The sequence below is a fragment of the Podarcis filfolensis genome (genome assembly GCF_964270895.1).
Source record: "Podarcis filfolensis genome assembly, chromosome: 6".
Classification (NCBI taxonomy): domain Eukaryota; kingdom Metazoa; phylum Chordata; class Lepidosauria; order Squamata; family Lacertidae; genus Podarcis; species Podarcis filfolensis.
Window position 1 is genome coordinate 97,883,023 of NC_139609.1, and position 19,896 is coordinate 97,902,918.

At 50.1% G+C, this 19,896-nt stretch overlaps 1 protein-coding gene across 2 annotated transcripts in view; it reads right to left on the reverse strand.

Moving 5' to 3' along the window:
• Positions 1 to 552: 552 nt before the first annotated feature.
• The window catches only part of VSTM2L (V-set and transmembrane domain containing 2 like), a 93,266-nt gene continuing 73,922 nt past the window's right edge, over positions 553 to 19,896 (reverse strand). Inside the window, exons 4-5 of one of the 2 annotated variants that reach the window (XM_083619208.1) lie at positions 2,943 to 3,228; positions 553 to 2,056 (exon numbers count right to left, since the gene is read on the reverse strand). In XM_083619208.1, coding sequence (XP_083475334.1) covers positions 2,049 to 2,056; positions 2,943 to 3,228 — 294 coding nt within the window. In that variant the 3' untranslated portion in view covers positions 553 to 2,048. Of the gene's footprint in view, positions 3,229 to 19,896 lie in introns of both variants that reach the window. The other variant, XM_083619207.1, reaches the window with a different exon arrangement.

Consider the following 19,896-nt stretch of genomic DNA (forward strand, 5'->3'; position numbering starts at 1 on the left):
CCAAAGCTGTAATGGAAAAGCAAGATCTTGGGGGGGGGGGGGTTAATTCTGCAAGTCCCTCCATTCTATGCTCAGGTTGTGTGTGTATAAAACTATAAATCCTAAAGACGCCGCAGTCTCCACTGAGCTGCATTCCCACACTCCTGGAGTCTCCTGGCCTCAGCAATTTCTGTGCACGCAACACTGGTGTCAGAAGTAGGCTTGTGTTTCCTGGAGAAGGAAATGCAAACCCTTCCATCCCCAACTCAGGTTGTACATACGCATAAAGAAAACCGCAAATCCTAAATGCACCACAGTCTCCGCTGACCTTCTTTCCAAGGAAACTGAACCCTGGGTAAAAGCTGGAGCTGCTGGAAACCCTCACCACTTGGAGATTAGCGAGCACACGGCAGTATATTTGCCTCCTTCCCCAAACCACACACCCACAGACCCACCCCAGTCATGCCTGATGGGCTCCCAGGCTCCCGGTCACTGCTTTCACTTCTTTTCCATGACACTTCAGAGTGTGCCCCAGGCGCGTTTTGACACGAATGAAGACTCGGAGATGGCAAGCCCATTTAAAGAACTTTATTCGCTTCAGCTGGTTACAGACTGGTTTTTGTGGTGCAGGTAAGGGCAGGGCATTGTGGGAAAGCTGCTTGCCTCCCCTCTTAGTGCAGCATAGGGGGCTCCTACCCTGGGCCTGGAGTCACAGAGCTGTAAGGAAGGGGTCATCTCTCGTAGCCAGCTAGGCTGACCCTCTGCCCAGAGGCAGCAGCAGCAGGAAACTGTATTCTTGATGAGACACACATTGACCTCCCTTGGCTGACTACCTTTCCCTGCACCAGTCTTGCCTGCTTCTGCAAACAACCTCCCCCGAGACATAGCAAATAGAAATATATACAAGAGGAATAGGACTGGGGAGGGGGACGAAAGGGGCTTGTGGAACCGGGTGGTTTGGGCGTCTGGTTTTGAAACCCAGAAAATTGGTATTTCTTGTGCAATCTGCATTTTATGCTCTCGTTTTGGGGGACCAGAATTGTTTCAATCAGGAGCCTTGCCATCCCCAGACCCCACTCTAAGGACTGGTTTTGCAGGGCACTGGACTAGATGCTCTTTTGGGTCCCTGCCACTTCTATGTGCCCATGAGTTTTTGCCAAGGCTGGAGTGGCAGCCACCTGTGGGCGTCCACTCCCACAGGGGTGGGGTCCCATTCCCCCCAAAGAAGTATCCACCCAGGTGGGTCTATATTCCTAGGTTGCCCACAAATTTGACTCTACTGGTTCTCCGGCGTGGCCTCCACATCCAACTAAGGTCTGCTTCTTAAGAGATTTATTGTTCTCACTTCCAGCGACTGAGATACAGAGGCTGAGATACAGTTGTGTCCGTGCCACTGCTCCAGGGAGTACATAAAAAAGAGGATCCCAACCTGATCCCAAACTTTTCCCAAATTAAAAAAAAAAATCATAAGAAGCAGTGCTGAGAATTTAATCCGCCACCCACCATTTGTGTGCTCAATAGCCGGTGATTGACAGCTGTTGGACCTGAGCTCCATATCAACTTTTCCAGCTGGCAAATTGTCACCATATTATTGTGCTCTAGAACCAGATTGCAGCATCGCTCTAGAATAGTATCCGGGACATAGATTGGAGTGGAGCGTTTAAAAAAGAACACAGCAATGCATGAAATCACTGTGCAAATTGGGCGTCGTAAGAGACAACCAGTTTTATAATGGTGGCCTCCCATGTTTTTTTTGAAGAAGAAGAGGAGTTTGGATTTGATATCCTGCTTTATCACTACCCGAAGGAGTCTTAAAGCGGCTAACATTCTCCTTTCCCTTCCTCCCCCACAACAAACACTCTGTGAGGTGAGTGGGGCTGAGAGACTTCAGAGAAGTGTGACTGGCCCAAGGTCTCCCAGCAGCTGCATGTGGAGGAGCGGAGACGCGAACCCGGTTCCCCAGATTACGAATCTACCACTCTTAACGGCTAGCACCCCCAAAAATGCATCCTGCTGGTTCTCCACACAGCTACAAAGAGGTGCCACTTGGAAAACTCATGGGGGCTGGGTCAGTGTCCTGGGAATGCAGGAGGGAGAAACAGTCGGTTATATTTACAATATACAGTCATCAACTTCATAGTTACACAGTTTGATACTAGTGAATTAAAACGGATGGTCTAAACGGCATCCCTCCGGCGTCTCATTTTACAAAGCAAGGCGGAGCATCTCCGGGGGGTTCACAAATGGCATAAGAAGCTAGCAATGCAAAGGTGAGGAGGGTCAGGCCCAGGTGTGGCTTAAAGTGTCCCCAGAGCTGGGGGAAGGTCCAGCTTTGAATTAAACCTCCTCACAGCAAGGCAGGTGGCCCCAGGCCCACGTTCGGACACCCTAAACACTTCCAAAAAGACAATCAGAGAAGACAGTCCTGCTTGGACGCCCGCAAAGGTGCCAGGGGGCATCCACAGCTGTGTTCCTTGGGGAAGATGCCCTCTCCTACCCATGTGGACATAGGCAGTCAGCAGGACAGTGTAACCCGGCCAACTGGGCTCCCTCCGTTTAAATCCACCCTGGAGCGGCTCCGTGTCGTCTCCGGAGTCCCGGAAGCAGCCCATTGTCCATTCAAGGGGAGAAATTCATAGTTAGAAAGGAATGTTAAAAATACATATCTATATGACCGAGTGGAAGGGATGCTGACAATGAGGTTCATGCGGACGGGGTGACTCTAGTTTGTGGCATTCGTTTTACATCGGTTCCTCAGCAACCTGGCCCAAATACGGGCTGGCCACTAGGATGTCATGTTCCCACCACCCAGTGGGATGGGGCAGGTGTGTGTGTGTGTGGAAGAGTGGGGGGTGGAGGAGGGAGAAACCCCATTTAGGCCATTCAGTACCACAACTCGCGACGCAACCCAGTCTAGAGGGCACAGGACGCATCGTCCACGGAGCGTTTCTTGAGCTCCTTGCCTGGCTTGTGGTGCTGGTGGTGTGGGTGGGAGCCGCTCAGTTTGCTGTGGTCGGAGAGCTGCAAGCCCAGCAGCTGGGTGTCTTGCAGGTGCCCGGTGGGGGAGCTGTGGCGATGGAGCTCGTTGGTCTCCTCTGGTTCCACCCGCAGGTAGGCCTTCACTTTGTGGTGGCGGGCTTTGCTGTCGCTGAAGTCGATGACGCGACACTCATAGGTGCCTTCGTCCGTCGGTTTGACCCGAGAGAGCCGCAGCTTGTGGGAGATGTTACTGCCGACCACTTTCACGACCTGGAGGAGGTTTCAGGGGTTGGGCAGGGCAAGGGAGAGAGAGCACAGGAATGAATCGACCGCAGATATTCAGGTCCCGACACCAGACTATTCCCAGACTCATCCCTACCCAGCAACCATTTTTATCCACAGCAGTGACAATACTGCAAAAGTCATGTCGGGTTGTATCCAACAAACATCTGCTCAGAATAGACCCAATGAAATTAATAAACCTCACTTCATTAATTCCAATGGGTCTACTATGTGTTGCACTAATATTGCATACAACACAGACTTTAATTGCCTCCAAAAGTCAAGAGGAGACCTTGTTGATGTTTCTATATGCAGAAAAGGCTTTTGACAATAAAGAATGGCATTTCCTTTTTGGATATTCTTAAAGCTTTTGATTTCAGATTTGCAACAGACAATGGATTTAAGCCATTTATTCAGATTCAAAAGAAAGAATTCACACTAATGGGAGTTTATCAAAAAAGGTTAATCTGGCAAAAGGCAAAAGGAAAGGATGTCTGTTTAACATTTCTCTTAGCTTTAGATGCCTAAGCAAGTAAAATAAGAGGAAATAGTGTATAACTGGGGTAAAAATCGAAAAGTAAATAAATATGTGTGGCCAGTGTCACTGTGACGCTAACTAAACCAGGGCAATCCTTTAATGAAATGAAATTAGTAATAACTGAATCTGGTCCCTTAGCTGGAAGGGAAAAACTGAAAAATGTCAAATCAATGTAACTGCTAATTGAGGAGTCGAAATAAAAGAAAAGATGGAATATAGTTGGTGGGTGAGAGCCAGTAAGATATGCGGGAATAAAAACAACAAGACAGAAAATATTTGGAATTATTTATGTGTTTCTAGACAATGTACTGCCCCACAACGGGGAAAAGTTACATTTTTCTTTCCTAGGCAGGATTTCTATAATAAAAATTGTATTGTTGCCGACTAAATTTTCTTTTTCAGCCTTTGCCAATAAAAACATCCAACCAGCAAATAACAAAATGGCAATGATTATTCTTAAAATTTATTTGGAAGAATGGGAAGAAAGAAAGGTTTAACAGCCATATTTTATACGCGGATGGGAAGAATAGGGGAGAACTATCAGCACCAAGCTTAGAGCTGAGCTGCAGCATAAGAGCAAGTTGTGCAAATACAGCCAGTTGCACCAGGTCTGCAATATGGCAGGAAACGAAAGGGTGAAGCAGCCCCCATCGTGGATGGAGGAGCCCCTTCTGCTCAAGAATGTAGTTTCTGTAGCTGCTTTGGGCTGAAGTAAAACCAGGAGACTGAACATCATGTGTGCATATGAACACAGGCAGCTGCCTCACACCAACGAGTCAGATCACTGCTCCTTCCAACTCAGTATGGTCTACTCTGACTGGCAGGATCTCTCTGGGATTGCAGCTGGAAGACATTCCCAGCCTCACCTGGAGATGCCAGCGGGATGGAACCTTCTGCATGCAGAGCACACGCCCGACTTCTTTCCTCTAAAGAAAACAGCACACCGCGGCAAGATAGTGCAATCACAACTTGCGCCGCTTTAACCATGTGTGCTTGAAGGTCGGCTGGTTGAAATAGCTCAACTTAAACCCAAGCGAGGTGTAGAACTTCAAAGCTCATTTTGCACTTGCCAAAGGAAAGAGCTTTTAAGCTCTCTGCATTGCTGGTGTGTGCGTGGGGCGGGAGGCAAGTCCTGCTCAGTGTGCCGGCTCTGGGATGCTCGCACAAAATCTGGCAGGACAACCGAGTTGCCACAAGATCTCGTGTGAGCATCCCTAGCCAGCCAGAGCCTGCACACTGAGCAGGCCTTGCCCAGAAAACAAGGTGCAGAGCTTAAAACCTCTTTTGCAGCAGGCCGGTCAGTGCAAAAGAAGAGCTCTCTGCCTTGCTGGCTGGGAAAGACACACTCTGTGCATGGGCTGTGGGAACATGGGACTTTCTCTTTCTCCCCTACACTCAACCAGTAGCCATGGGGTGGCTCCAAGGATTCTGGAATATGCAATTTTCATGTATGCATAGAATCCTTGGAGCCAAACCCTATATAAGATTCGAACAAGATATAAGATAAAAGGACCCCTGACAGTTAAGTCCAGACTCTGGGGTTGCAGCGCTCATCTCACTTTACTGGCCGAGGGAGCTGACGTTTGTCCGCAGACAGCTTCCGGGTCATGTGGCCAGCATGACTCAGCCACTTCTGATGAAACCAGAGCAGCGCATGGAAACCCCGTTTACCTTCCCGCCAGAGTGGTACCTATTTATCTACTTGCACTGTGTGCTTTCGAACTGCTAGGTTGGCAGGAGCAGGGGCCGAGCAACGGGAGCTCACCTTGTCGCGGGGATTCGAACCGCCGACCTTCCAATCGGCAAGCCCCCCCCCCGCAAGTCTTCCCACACACTAAGGCCTCACGTAACCAATAGCCAATACCTCCACCTGACACCTTCTTACACATTTGTCTCACCTTGATATGACCGGCATTATGGCCAGCCCTCCTAAGGTCTAAGTTTGCCATTAGGGAGCACGCCTCAAATTAAACGATCCTTATAAACAGGATATCCTGTTTATAAGGCTCTGGAGGGCGTGGTTTTCTTTATTGAAGAAAAATATTTTCCCCTGTGTTTTTCTATCTCACACTTCATAATTTTAGCCAGTCCCTCCTTGGTGCAATTTGTGAATTTTCAGGTTTCTTCCATTTGCTTGTTTGCTTAAAGCCATGCTGCTTTAATTGATTTTAAGCCACCTCGAGTGGTCCGAGGCACAGAGGTTATAAATAATAAGCCAGAAAAACCCTAATCACAGGCATTCAGCTAAAGCAAGCCCTAGGCAGGACTCAGCAAACCAGCCCAAGGATTTCTGCTTGCACCGGACTAGATGACTTCCCTCTCTGCCATTCTCTGCTCTCCAGCAGTCTCTTCCCAAATGGTATTGGGGCCCCCACCCCGTGATTCCACCCCGGGGCCCTTCCCCCCTTGCCCCCCTCCATCGCCAGAAGATGAGATCCAGCCCCCTCCAATGCGAGGCGCCCCGAGATCGATGCAGAATCGCGGGAGCTAATTAGCTTTCCTACCAAATTGATTCGCTCTCAGTATTTATCACCTAATGAAATTTAAGACTTACTCACTAGCCCGAGCTGCTGCTGCTGCTGCTGCTGTTATTGGGCTGGGTCAATAAATCAGATTTTATTACCCGCCCGGAGGCTGCTGGCTCTGCTCCCTTTAATCACGCGGGATGCTAAAGGCCGCCCACCCCCTCTCCCCACTGCCCTTGTCTCCATCACCTTTGTTAGCTCAAGATTTTATAGCATCTAGGTAATGGGATCGGGGTCACACAAAAACCCACCGTGTTTCTGATGGGCTAAGGATGTGGAAAGAAGGAAAGATGGGCTGGACTGATCTGAGCACTGGGCAGGTTTATTTGGAAAAGGCCTTTCTTGAAATCAGAGCGGTCAACAGGGGATGGAGAGGAGAACGGCTTTTGGTTCTAATCCTGCAACCGGCCTCAGATACTTTGGCACAACTTTCCTTGCAAGGGGTCGGACTACATGGCCCTGTGGGGCCCTTCTCTGGTATCATTTGATGGTTCAATGCCTCAAGCATCTGTGCCGCATCGGTGAGAGGGAAGCACGTGCATCACAAGCTGGATTGCCGCAATGTGCTCTACATGGGGCTGCCCTTGAAGACGACGCAGAAACTTCAGCTGGTCAAAAATTCAGCGTCCTGATTACCGGCTCGGGTTCCATTTAGATCTCAGACAACCCCTGTTTTAAAAGAACTGCACCGGTTGCCATTTAGTTCCTGGGCCCAATTCCAGGTGCTCACGTTGGTGTTTAGAGCCCTAAACATCTCAGACACCAAATAGCTGAAGGACTACCTCCTTCCCTACAGACCATTAACAGGTAACCTGCCAGACAGGAGATAAACAAAGCACTCAGATTTCTGCTGTAGACTGCCCTTTCTGTGATGGTCTGTGGGGATGGTCTTGGACTGCAGGGCGGGCAATTTAAAATGTCTATATAAGGGCGAACACACCTTGGTTCTGGGTTCCTCCTCTCTCCTGCGGGTGAGGGGAGCACCCTGTTGCAACAGTCAATAAAGATCAGGCTTACGAGCTGCTTTCCTTCTCAATATTCTCTGGTTGGCCTCTGTTATTTTCTCCGACCGATGGAGAACCTACAAAGGACTCTATAAGGGCTCTTGTGTCCCCCATAAGGGAAGAAGGGCAGGTTTTACAGGTATTACAGAGGCTATGTGGCACCTCTAACAGAGCCAGTTCCGTCAAACCCATTATAGGGGGATGGACTAGATGACTCTGTGGTGACTTCCCGTTCTATGATTCATGGGTCCCCCAGTCCAGCAATCATGGGGGTGGGAGGAGGAAACAGGTGGGGGATGAATGGTCTTGGAAGGGGAGGGGGTCCCCCCATTGTGCCTGGACTGCAGCCACTTTGGAAGGGGGGGGACCAAGATTCTGGCTCCTTTGCTCCTTCCAGTGGAGCCACGGGCCTTGGTGGAGACTAGAGAGGGCTATAGTGTGGAGAGCCAGTGTGGTGTAGTCTCCTACCCAGTTCAGGGCTGGACAGTTTAACATTTGTAACAGAACTGCATCATGTACCAGAGCCAGTGTGGTGTAGTGGTTAAGATCGGTAGTCTCGTAATCTGGGGAACCGGGTTCGCTTCCCTGCTCCTCCACATGCAGCTGCTGGGTGACCTTGGGCCAGTCACACTTCTCTGAAGTCTCTCAGCCCCCCTCACCTCACAGAGTGTTTGTTGTGGGGGAGGAAGGGAAAGGAGAATGTGAGCCGCTTTGAGACTCCTTTGGGCAGTGATAATGCAGGATATCAAATCCAAACTCTTCTTCTTCTCTTCTATAGGCAACCGAGGGGGGTGGCAGTCACAGCCTACCTAAAGCTGGAACAGGAAGGCGAAGTCTTGCTGCCTAGACCCAGGCTCCAAAGGTGGGAGCAAACCCACCCGCCTGCCTGCTCTGACAGCAGGCTGCATGTCTGCAATCCTGACAACCACGTGAGCGAGTCTCACAAGTCAACAGTTGTCATTCAGCAGCCAAAAAAAAAAGGTTAACGCAATTCTAGGCTGCATCCGCAGATGTGTAGGAAATAACTGTACTGCTCTATTCCGCCTTGGTCAGACCCCAACGGGAGTCCTGTGTCCAATTCTAGGCACCCCAGATCAGGAAGGGTGCTGACAAGGAGAAGGTGCAGAGAAGAGGGCGCCCAAGACGATGGAGGGTTGGGGCTCTGTGGCGCCTGGAAGCACAACCCCTCAGCTGGCAGGACCTGCTGTGCTCAGCCTGCTGCCCTTCTTGGCCTGCCTGTGCTCTGGAGCCCTCCTCTGCTCCCAGGACCAGGAGGGCCAGGAGGAGAGGGGAGAGAGAGCAAGAGCAAGAGAGAGGAGAGGCCGGGTCCCAGCTGCTTCCCTGCTCAGCCTCGGGAGGAAGGGAGTGAAGGCCCATTGCTGGCTCTATAAATCAGATATATTGCCCATCCCCGAGGTCCCAGGAGCTGCTCTGCTATATAATCACCTCTAGAAGTTTAAGGCCATTTGTCTACTTGCCCCTGCCTTTGTGAGCAGACAGTTTTATGGCATTTTGGTAAGGGGACGATAACAGCACATGCAAAAGAAGGAGAGGGAGGGGGAGGGAGAGAGACGCCAAACTAGACACAGGGCTAAATGCATCACATTAAATGTCGTGGCTGCAATAATGAGTATTTGGCACATGTGCACATGGGGTCAACATTTTCCTCCCCTGCTGCAGTACAGACGAAATTCAAATATGCCCCTGTGTGAAAGCTCTCAGTGGCAGCTTGCATTCTGGGGCTAACAGCTGCTGTGAGGTTGATTTTGGTTTGGGTGATGCAGAGAAGGGTTAACCCCTCCCTCCCTGCATGCAACAGTCCTGATTAAAGCAGGGTGGTGGTGTGGCCTGCTCAGATTGCTATATATAAGAATCTAAGGCTGTTGTCACGCTGCACTTCACAAGACCACCAGCAGGGGGCCACACTGGCTCCAGCATAAGGAATGGCAGGCAGGTGAGAAAGAAAGCAGCATGGATGGCAGGCAGCCAAGGCAAGCTGTGCTACCGGGGGGTGGGGGAGGTGTTTCACATAGCCATCTGTTCTGGGACTACAATTCCCATCATCCCTGACCACTGGTCCTGTTAGCTAGGGATGATGGGAGTTGTAGTCCCAAAACAGCTGGAGGGCCAAGTTTGACCACCACTGAAGCGGTTTAGCCAACTGCTGCCTGAAGAATCTCCCTTTCTTTTAAAAGGGAGGGGCTTCACATAGGGGGAGGGGTTTGAGATGAGCTGTGGGGGGGGGGTTGATCAGGTGGTTGACAAATGTGCAGGCAGAGTTGCTTTGCACAGCAAGCATGGGTGGAAGCTCCTAGTATGAACATACACACAAATAACCCCAACTGCAGTACAGCATCACATCTAGAAGTCTGATGTGTTAGGTCTGTATAGTTCAAGCTATGGTTTTCCCAGTAGTGATGTATGGAAGTGAGAGCTGGACCATAAAGAAGGCTGATCGCCGAAGAAAGGATGCTTTTGAATTCTGGTGCTGGAGGAGACTCTTGAGAGTCCCGTGGACTGCAAGAAGATCAAACCTCTCCATTCTGAAGGAAATCAGCCCTGAGCGCTCACTGGAAGGACAGATCCTGAAGCTGAGGCTCCAATACTTTGGCCACCTCATGAGAAGAGAAGACTCCCTGGAAAAGACCCTGATGTTGGGAAAGACGGAGGGCACAAGGAGAAGGGGACGACAGAGGATGAGATGGTGGGACAGTGTTCTCGAAGAGACCAGCAGGAGTTTGACCAAACTGTGGGAGGCAATGGAAGACAGGAGGGCCTGGTGTGCTCTGGTCCAGGGGGGTCATGTAGAGGCAGACATGACTAAACGACTAAACAACAGCCACCCCAATAGCCTTTGCTGGCTCTTGGGAAGGACTGCAGACCAGTGTAGACAAGCGTTTTCTACTGGGTCAGAGGACTGCTCCATCTTGCTCAGTATTACCTACACGGACTGGCAGTGGCTGCCCAGGGTTTCAAATGGGGGACATTCCAGAACGTGGGACCTTCTGCATGCGAAGCCCTCCTGCATGTGATGGGGTTTGACCCCGGTTCAAATGCTTGCGTCTGCTGCAGCTTGGCCCTGCAAGGCAATGCGTCCTCAGGGCACAGAGCAAAACCTCTTGGGCAGCCTCTGCATGCTGTGTGCCAGTGAGCTAAGGGGCAAAGCACCCCTTACATCCCGTTTTCTCCTTCTATTCCCATCCGTCTTCTGGCTAGCTGAAGGACCGAAGGGTGGGTGGGGGAGAGGAATCAGGCCCCCGTGTTAACTCCATCATACGAGAACAAGGAGTCACTTAGAGAAATTAACAGCCGGCAAATTCGGAGCCCATAAAAGGAAACGCAACTTTGCACAACTCGCAGCTCAGAAAGGGGGTTCCTCCAAGCCGGAGGATTATAAAAGGGCTGAGTAACTTTATGGCCCTTAATAATGTTTGCAGTTATTCAGGCTGGGAGGAAAAAGCAGAACGGAGTTTTATGCTCCATCACAGGGGTCAGGAAGGAATATTCTTGTTATCTTGATGGCACTGTGTGTGTGTGAGACTGTGTTCTTTGGGGTGCAGCGCCCGTCCACATGTGACGAGAAGGCTGGAAGCATTTGCTTATCACTGTTGAGGCACAGCACATCTAAGGGGCCTCCCAGGCTGATGAGGGGTTGCCTTTTGTAGTCTGCAACCCGTCACTGATGCAATCAGACTGCGTTCGTGGTGCATTTATACTGGGCCGTCCGCACCCGGTTCCACTTTGCTAGTTGCTCCCAGTGTTCCTGCAGTATTGCCCAGCAGAGAACATTTGAGGCACGATAAGTCACAGGATAGTAGTAGGAAACTTGGGGACGTGGAGACGGAGCAGATACAACCGTGACGGAAACAGAAGACTTATTTGTAGAGAAAGGCCTTTTCTCCCTCTCTCAAAACACTCAAACTCACGGGGATCCACTGAAGCCGAACATTAGGGGATTCAGAACAGATAGAAGAAAGCCTTTCTTCACGCACAGGGCTGCCATACATCCGGAATTGATGTCCAGGGGGAATTTTCGAAAGGTGGCTCTTTGTCCTGGATCTTAGGTAAGTCAATCGAAAAATTGTGGGCATTCTCAACGACTTTTGGGGTGTCCTGGTTTTTACTTTTTGAAACATGGCGACCCTATTCATGCAGCGCATAGTTAAACTATGGAACTCACCGCTGCAGGAGGCAGGGACTGCCACCAATATGAAAAAAAAGGATTGGAGAAATTCATGGACTTGGCTACCAATGTGTATAGGCTACAATAGTTCTGCTCTGCCTCCATAGTTAGAGTTAGCACTGCTTCTGAAGATCCGTTACTGCTGTGGTTCCCTATTTGATTTTTAAGGGGGGCAATCTGTGAACAAGTTATTAACAGTTAATGGCCTTTTAGGCTTTCTACAAGTGAACGGGATGCGGGTGGCGCTGGGGGTTAAACCACAGAGCCTAGGGCTTGCCGATCAGAAGGTCGGCGGTTCGAATCCCCGCAATGACGGGGTGCGCTCCTGTTGCTCGGTCCCTGCTCCTGCCAACCTAGCAGCTCGAAAGCATGTCAAAGTGCAAGTAGATAAGTAGGTACCGCTCTGGCGGGAAGGTAAACAACATTTCCGTGCGCTGCTCTGGTTCGCCAGAAGCGGCTTAGTCCTGCTGGCCACATGACCCGGAAGCTGTACGCCGGCTCCCTTGGCCAATAAAGTGAGATGAGCGCCGCAACCCCACTGGACTTAACTGTCAGGGGTCCCTTTACACGTGAATAGGAGTTCAATTTTTGAATAATAAGAATTATATGTCACAGGGGATGGGCATCAGGATTTTAGAGATGCTTAGGTGGGGCATGGCCAAAAAAAGTTTGGGAACCACTGCGTTATTGGAAACCACAGGAGGGATAAAGGCTCTTGTGTTCAGGTCCTGCTTGCAGGTTTTGCACAGGAATCTGATCAGTCACTGTGAAAAGAGAATGTTGGGCTGCTTGGGCCACTGACCTGATCCAGGAGGCATTTGTTACGTTCTTACGTTCTGAAATATACTCGGAGTCGAGAGTGGATTTCATGCTCTTTATTCAGCTCACAGTGGTGAGGAGGAATGGAAGTTCCCCCTGAGATGTCTGCTTTATATACATTATTTACACAATGGGCCCCACATGATTGGCTAATTCCAGGATTTTCTTGTAGGCCAATCAGGTTGCGGATTCACTCCCACCTGGAGCTGGATTGGGTGGCTCCTGTGGACTAATCAGACTGCTGCATTCTGGGTCCTATTGTTCTAGGACCAATCAGACTGCTGCATTTTGGATCCTATTCAACTCAGTACATAACACGTTCTTAACCTGAGAAGCAATACCACTAAGAAGCGATTCCTTTCAAGCATGTGCCGCCATCTTCCAAGGTCCATCATGCAGGCACAACCAGTTCACACACTTCTGGGATTTGGGGAAAGGGCTTCTGGGCCAGAGAATGAAGTTTCTCTTCAGCGGCAGCTTGCCATGGTTCCCTGTCATTTCTCCGGAATATGTGCATTTGCATGGATGCATCAGGAGTCCTGCAACGTCTCCCAAATTACTTTAATGGCTATTTGCCTTCTGAGCCCCTTTAAGCGGGAGACGGGCCTGGCAGGCGGATCGTAAGTCTTTCTGAAATGGAGGCATCATTAAAAGACTGGTTTAAATAAATTCCCCTCGTGTCTCTCAAAGCACCTCCTTCATCTCTTTTTACAGCTTCCGGTCCTCTTCAGACTGACAAAAATCTATGTTCCCGAGTCCCTCTTAAACAGGATGGTGCTCAGAAATGGGTCTTGGGGGACGTCAGAGTCTTTTCCAGCACAATTGGCACAAAAGTTAATTTCACCCTTGGCAAGAATTTATGGGTTACTTATCTCCAAGAAGGTTCTGTGTCTCACTCCCCTGGGTCTAGTAAGGCATTTCTGAATCTGAATTTAGGTCTTCTCCAAGAAGGGGGAACATTGATGATTACACGGTTGGCATTTAGACATGTGGCCACACGTCTCTCCACAGCTGCTTGCTCAGTCTCCTCCAACTTTTAAAAGAGCCCAGGAGTTTGGGAAAGTGTTGTGACTCCCAGAATCAAGCACACCAACTCTAGGGGGCCGAAGACACCCCGGCCCCCCCAATGTGTGTTGGAAGGGGCCCAGGGCCCCACATCCTGTGCTGTCCTAAAAGCATAGGAAGAGCTGGCTGCTGGATCAGGCCAGTGGCCCATCGAGTCCAGCATCCTGTTCTCCCAGTGGCCAACCAGATGCCCCCCCAAGGGAAGCCCCCAAGCAGGAGGGGAGAGCAACAGCCTTCTCCCACTCTTGTTCTTGTTCTAAGGTAGACTGGCTCTGTCCATAGAGGCTCCATTGAGGAATAATAAGAAACTAAGAAGATCCCTGACGCCTGCTTCTTGGGAGAAAAGCCATGACAAACCCAGACAGTATCTTAGAAAGCAGATACATCACCTTGCCAACAAATATAGTTAAAGCTCTGGTTTTCCCAGTAGTGATGTATGGAAGTGAGAGCTGGACCATAAAGAAGGCTGATCGCCAAAGAATGGATGCTTTTGAATTCTGGTGCTGGAGGAGACTCTTGAGAGTCCCATGGACTGCAAGAAGATCAAACCTCTCCATTTGGAAGGAAATCAGCCCTGAGTGCTCACTGGAAGGACAGATCCTGAAGCTGAGGCTCCAATCCTTTGGCCACCTCATGAGAAGAGGAGAAGACTCCCTGGAAAAGACCCTGATGTTGGGAAAGATGGAGGGCACAAGGAGAAGGGGACGACAGAGGACGAGATGGTTGGACAGTGTTCTCGAAGCTACCAGCATGAGTTTCACCAAACTGCGGGAGGCAGTGGAAGACAGGAGTGCCTGGCGCGCTCTGGTCCAGGGGGTCACGAAGAGGCGGACACGACTAAACAACAACAAAGAAGAATGCTGCAGCAGCAGCAGGATTAGGCCAAAGGAGGCCTACCTAGTTGAACATCCTCTTCTCACAGTGGCCAATCGGATGCCTGTGGGAAAACTAGTGAGCAGGATCTGAGCACCAGGACTTTCCCTCCTCCTGTGGTTTCCAGCAGCTGGGATTCAGAAGTATTGCACCCTCCAACTGAGGTTGGCTGGCTCTGAAGGCAATATCGGTGTGCCACCCCCCCCCCCCCGGTCGAGGGAACTGATGCCTGCCGAGAATGATTAAAATGAGACAATGTCAGAGGAGCTGCAATTAGAATAAATGCTTTTTAAATATTATTCCGTTTTTAGCATGGGCAAAACCTTCTGCTGTAATGAGCTGGAAGATAATTGACGATACAACTCCTGCAAACCTAACACACACACCCCCCCACACAAATTGGAATGGGAATGGCAAGAGACAGGGAGGCCAAGGCACTGGGGGGGAGGGCGGGCAGAGACACGAGGGGCCGCGGAGATTTGTTTTATTTAACTAATTAGCATATCTCCTCATTCCGTTCACGTGAGCCTAAATGGGGTTTTGGAATTCTAATCTGCTCAGCAAATTAGATTATTACCTCCTTAGCGTCAACTTGTTCTTTAGACGCTGGCAGAAATCGAAGGAGATGTTTCCAGGGATGAGAGGCAGCCGCTTTGCAATGTGGCCTCGGTGGCAAGTGTGTCGTGGGAAGATGAAGTGGCTGGGGAATGTCTCAAAACAGCTGGATCAGGCCAGAGAGGGCACATCACATCCAGCCAACCAGATGCCTCTCATTGGCTGGGCCAAAACTCTCAAGCAAATGGGCATCTCAGTAGAAAAATATTATCTATTCTGCATTGGTCAGACCCCACTGGAGTCCTTTGTCCTGTTCTGGGCACCTTAGTTTAAGAAGGGTATTGACAAGCTGGGAGGTGTGCAAAGGAGGGTGGCCAAGATGACCAAGGGCCTCAAAACGAAGCCTGATGAGGAATGGTTGAAGGAGTTGGGCAGGTTTAGCGTGGAAAAGAGGAGACAGGTGATATGGGGAAGGGAAGATGGAGCAAGCTTGTTTTCTGCTCCCCCAGAGGATTCGAATGACAAGAAAGTCCTCTCTGACAGTTCAAAGATGGGTTTTTGTATTGAAATGGGATGGTCTTTGTGTAGTTCGGCAAGCCTAAATCTGACCTGGCGCTCGCCTTTGTATACCTCTCCTTGTGTTCCTTCCACCCCTTTCACTTTTGGAGCTTACCCCCTTTTCATCGCAACAGGATATTTAGCATCTCTATATGCCACATATTTCAAATCACACAAAATGCAGAGCAACCCTGCAACCCACGGTTTGTGCTGGTCTCCCAGTCCTAAAAATAACAGCCAGTGGGTTCAGACTCAAAGTTTACTTCAGAAGGTGGTGGGCTCTCCTTCCTTGCATGTTTTTTAAGCATCCCTCAGGGATTCCTTAGCTGCGACCCTTGCATTGCAGGATGTTGGACTAGATGGCCCTGTGGGGTCTCGTCTAACTAGTTCTATGATTCCATGACACTTGGAACAACAGGCATCTGGGCAGGAGATGGGAAAACAGGCCGGGCAGCTGATCCAGGAAGAGGAAGCCCCTCTCAGAGAGAGTTTTACTGTGGGCAACCTCGCCAGAGACAGCTACATCTATCAGCGTAAATGGAAGTCAAAGGAAAAGCAGAAGACCTTGGCCCCAGCAATTTATTTCTCACGCCGTCCTTCCTCTGGCAGAGGACTTGGCTATAATTTATCAGCTGGCCACAGGAGGTAAAAAATAGTTGTGGATCCAGCAGGGCCTTGGATAGGACACGCCAGGAAATTTAAAATCCCCACGGCAGCTCTCAGGCACCATCCTTCAGGCGGTTGCAAACGGAGGCTTCTCCAGCTGCCTTGAGACGCTTCCATGGCCAGCCGCTGTCTTAAAAAGGTAAAGGGACCCCTGACCATTAGGTCCAGTCATGGGTGACTCTGGGGTTGCGGCGCTCATCTCGCTTTACTGGCCGAGGGAGCCGGCATACAGCTTCCGGGTCATGTGGCAGCAGGACTAAGCCACTTCTGGCGAACCAGGGCAGCGCATGGAAACGCCGTTTACCTTCCCACCAGAGGGGTACCTATTTATCTACTTGCACTTTGACACGCTTTCGAACTGCTAGGTGGGCAGGAGCAGGGACTGAGCAACGGGAGCTCACCCTGTCGCGGGGATTCGAACTGCTGACCTTCTGATCAGCAAGTCCTAGGCTCTGTGGTTTAGACCTAAAGGTAAAGGTAAAGGGACCCCTGACCATTAGGTCCAGTCGTGGCCGACTCTGGGGTTGCGGCGCTCATCTCGCTTTATTGGCCGAGGGAGCTGGTGTACAGCTTCCGGGTCATGTGGCCAGCAGGACTAAGCCGCTTCTGGCCAACCAGAGCAGCACACGGAAACACCGTTTACCTTCCCGCCAGAGCGGTACCTATTTATCTACTTGCATTTTGACGCGCTTTCGAACTGCTAGGTTGGCAGGAGCAGGGACCGGCAACGGGTGCTCACCCTGTCGCGGGGATTCGAACCACCGACCTTCTAATCGGCAAGTCCTTGGCTCAGTGGTTTAACCCACAGCACCACCCGCATCCCAGCCACTGTCTTAGGTGGGAAATAATGTGAGTCACAGCGCTGGGGGTGGGGGGAGCAAGTGCCAATCAATCCGAAAGGGGAGGGGCTTCCCAGGGCCCCTCTGGAATGATCAGTGCATTCTCAGTGGAAGGATCCCAAGGGTCATCTAGTCCAACCCCCTACAATGCAGGGATCTCCTTGGCAAAACTGACACATAAATTACATGACAAGGACAACTGTGATTTTAAAGACAAACGGGAACCCTTCACAAAGTACTTAAAGAAACAACCAAATGAACTGGTCTCCTTGGCAGGTTTTGAATAACATACACAAACTTTTTATTGGTGATATTTAGATAGATAAATTAAGGATCTGTACAATTCTGGGACATGCAGAGAAAAACCAGAGAGAGGAGCTGAGGGAAGTCTGGAGGTGGGGGTGGGAAGGGGAAGGGGAAGGGGGGGTTCTTTTTTGGGAAGGGTGGAGGGAAAAATGGGGAGGGGGGAAAATGAAGATGATGTATTTTTGATAATTTGTAATGTTAAAATTCTTAATAAAAAATATTCCAACCCCCCCCCCAACCACAATGCAGGGATCTCCAGCAAAGTATCCCTGACAGGTGGCCACCTGACCCTTGCTTAAAAACCTCCACGGAAGGAGAATTCACTACCTTCCAAGGAAGGCAGTTCCAATGTTGAACAGCTCTTCATATCATAAAGTTCTTCCTGGTGTTTAAATTGGAATCTCTTTTCTTGTAACATGAAGCCATGGGTTCGAATCCTGCCCTCCAGATCAGGAGAGAACAAGCTTGCTCCATCTTCTATGTGACATCCCTTGAGATATTTGAACATGGCTCTCATATCTCCTCTCAGTTTCCTCTTTTCTAGGCTAAACATACCCAGTTCCTTCAACCGTTCCTCATCAGGCTTGGTTTCCAGACCCCTGTTCATCTTGGTCACCCTCCTCTGCACACCTTCCAGCTGGCCAACATCCTTCTTAAATTGTGGTGCCCACTCAGAACTGGACACGGTAGTCCAAGTGAGGTCTGACCAAAGCGGAATAGAGTTGGACTATTACTATGATTTCTGGGCAGGTTTTGGCGCCTGAGGTGGACCACAGAGCAATGCCCCCCCTTCCCTGCTGGGGAAGGAGGAGGTCAGAGAAGGTCTAAGTAAGGGACAAAGGGGCTGAGAGAGAGATAATAATAATAATAATAATAATAATAATAATAATAATAATAAAAAAAAATAAAATTTATTTATTTATACCCCGCCCTTCCCGGTTCAAAAGCCGGGCTCAGGGCATCTAACAACAAATTTTAAACACTTAATTGTAAAAGCAGCATAAAATACAGTATAAAAACATGAATAACAATAAAATTCAAAATTCAGAAATCAATTTAGGGGAAATAAGCATTAGATCAACATTGGGGTCTGCTGTCCAGGGGGACGGACCCTGCCGCCTGAGACGGTCACCCCACCTTGTCAGCCCTGCTTCTGGGGTACCATTCTGCAACCCCAACAAAGAATGCAAATGACCGGTGGGAGGAAAGGGCGAAAAGTCGCCATAGGGAGTGCAAGTTGCTCAGAGGCAAATTGCCTTGTGGGATCAAAACGGATAAAGGGACCTGGAAAAAACCAAGAATGCATATTTTTCCTAGTTCCAGAAGCCGCACGGCAATATAAGTGGAGCAGAGACCCTTTTGGGTTTTGGCCAGGCTCACTGTGGGGCCCCCCTTGCTACCCCGGCTGCCTCCTTGCCAGCCCCCCAAGTCCCAGCGCCCCTTCCCTTCCCTCAAATGCACCTGCTAGTACTCGTATTCCTGGGAATTCCTGGGGGGCCCCTGGCAGTAAGCGGAAGCAGCTCCTGGCTAGGCAGATTCAGCAGCAGACGCTTTGTCTGGTCCCAGCTCCTCAAAGCAGATTTTGCCAACCTGGTGCCCTGGAGATGCTTTGGATGCCAGTTCCTTCCAGCCGCACAACGTTGGGGCTGATGGAAGTTGTTATGTACTGAGTTGAATAGGATCCAGAATGCAGCAGTCTGATTGGTCCTAGAACAATAGGATCCAGAATGCAGCAGTCTGATTGGTCCTAGAACAATAGGATCCAGAATGCAGCAGTCTGATTGGTCCTAGAACAATAGGATCCAGAATGCAGCAGTCTGATTGGTCCTAGAACAATAGGATCCAGAATGCAGCAGTCTGATTGGTCCTAGAACAATAGGATCCAGAATGCAGCAGTCTGATTGGTCCTAGAACAATAGGATTCAGAATGCAGCAGTCTGATTGGTCCTAGAACAATAGGATCCAGAATGCAGCAGTCTGATTGGTCCTAGAACAATAGGATCCAGAATGCAGCAGTCTGATTGGTCCTAGAACAATAGGATCCAGAATGCAGCAGTCTGATTGGTCCTAGAACAATAGGATTCAGAATGCAGCAGTCTGATTGGTCCTAGAACAGTAGGATCCAGAATGCAGCAGTCTGATTGGTCCACAGGAGCCACCCAATCCAGCTCCAGGTGGAAGTGAATCCGCAACCTGATTGGCCTACAGGAGAATCCCGGAATTAGCCAATCATGGGGGGCCCATTGTGTAAATTATGTATATAAAGCAGACATTCTGGGGGAACTTCCATTCCTCCTCACCACTATGAGCTGAATAAAGAGCATGAAATCTGCTCTTGACTCCGAGTATATTTCCTAAGTCTTAGTCCCAAACATCTGGAGGGCGTCAGGTTGGCAATGGCTACCTTGTGAGCAGTGGCGTAGCGTGGGTTGTCAGCACCCGGGGCAAGGCAAGTAATTTGCGCCCCCTAACCCGTGGATTTGCGCCCCCTAACCCATGGATTTGCGCCCCCTAACCCATGGATTTGCCCTAACCCCAGATGTTGCGCCCGGTGCGGCCGGCCCCCCCTGCACCCCCCACGCTACGCCACTGCTTGTGAGTGTCCTGGGTTCAGTCCCTGCTGACATCTCCTGGTGGAGCTGGGAGCGACTTCTGCCTGGAACCCTCTAGAGCTGCTGGCAGTCAGTGCAGACAATATTGAGATAGATGGAGCAATGCAAGGCTG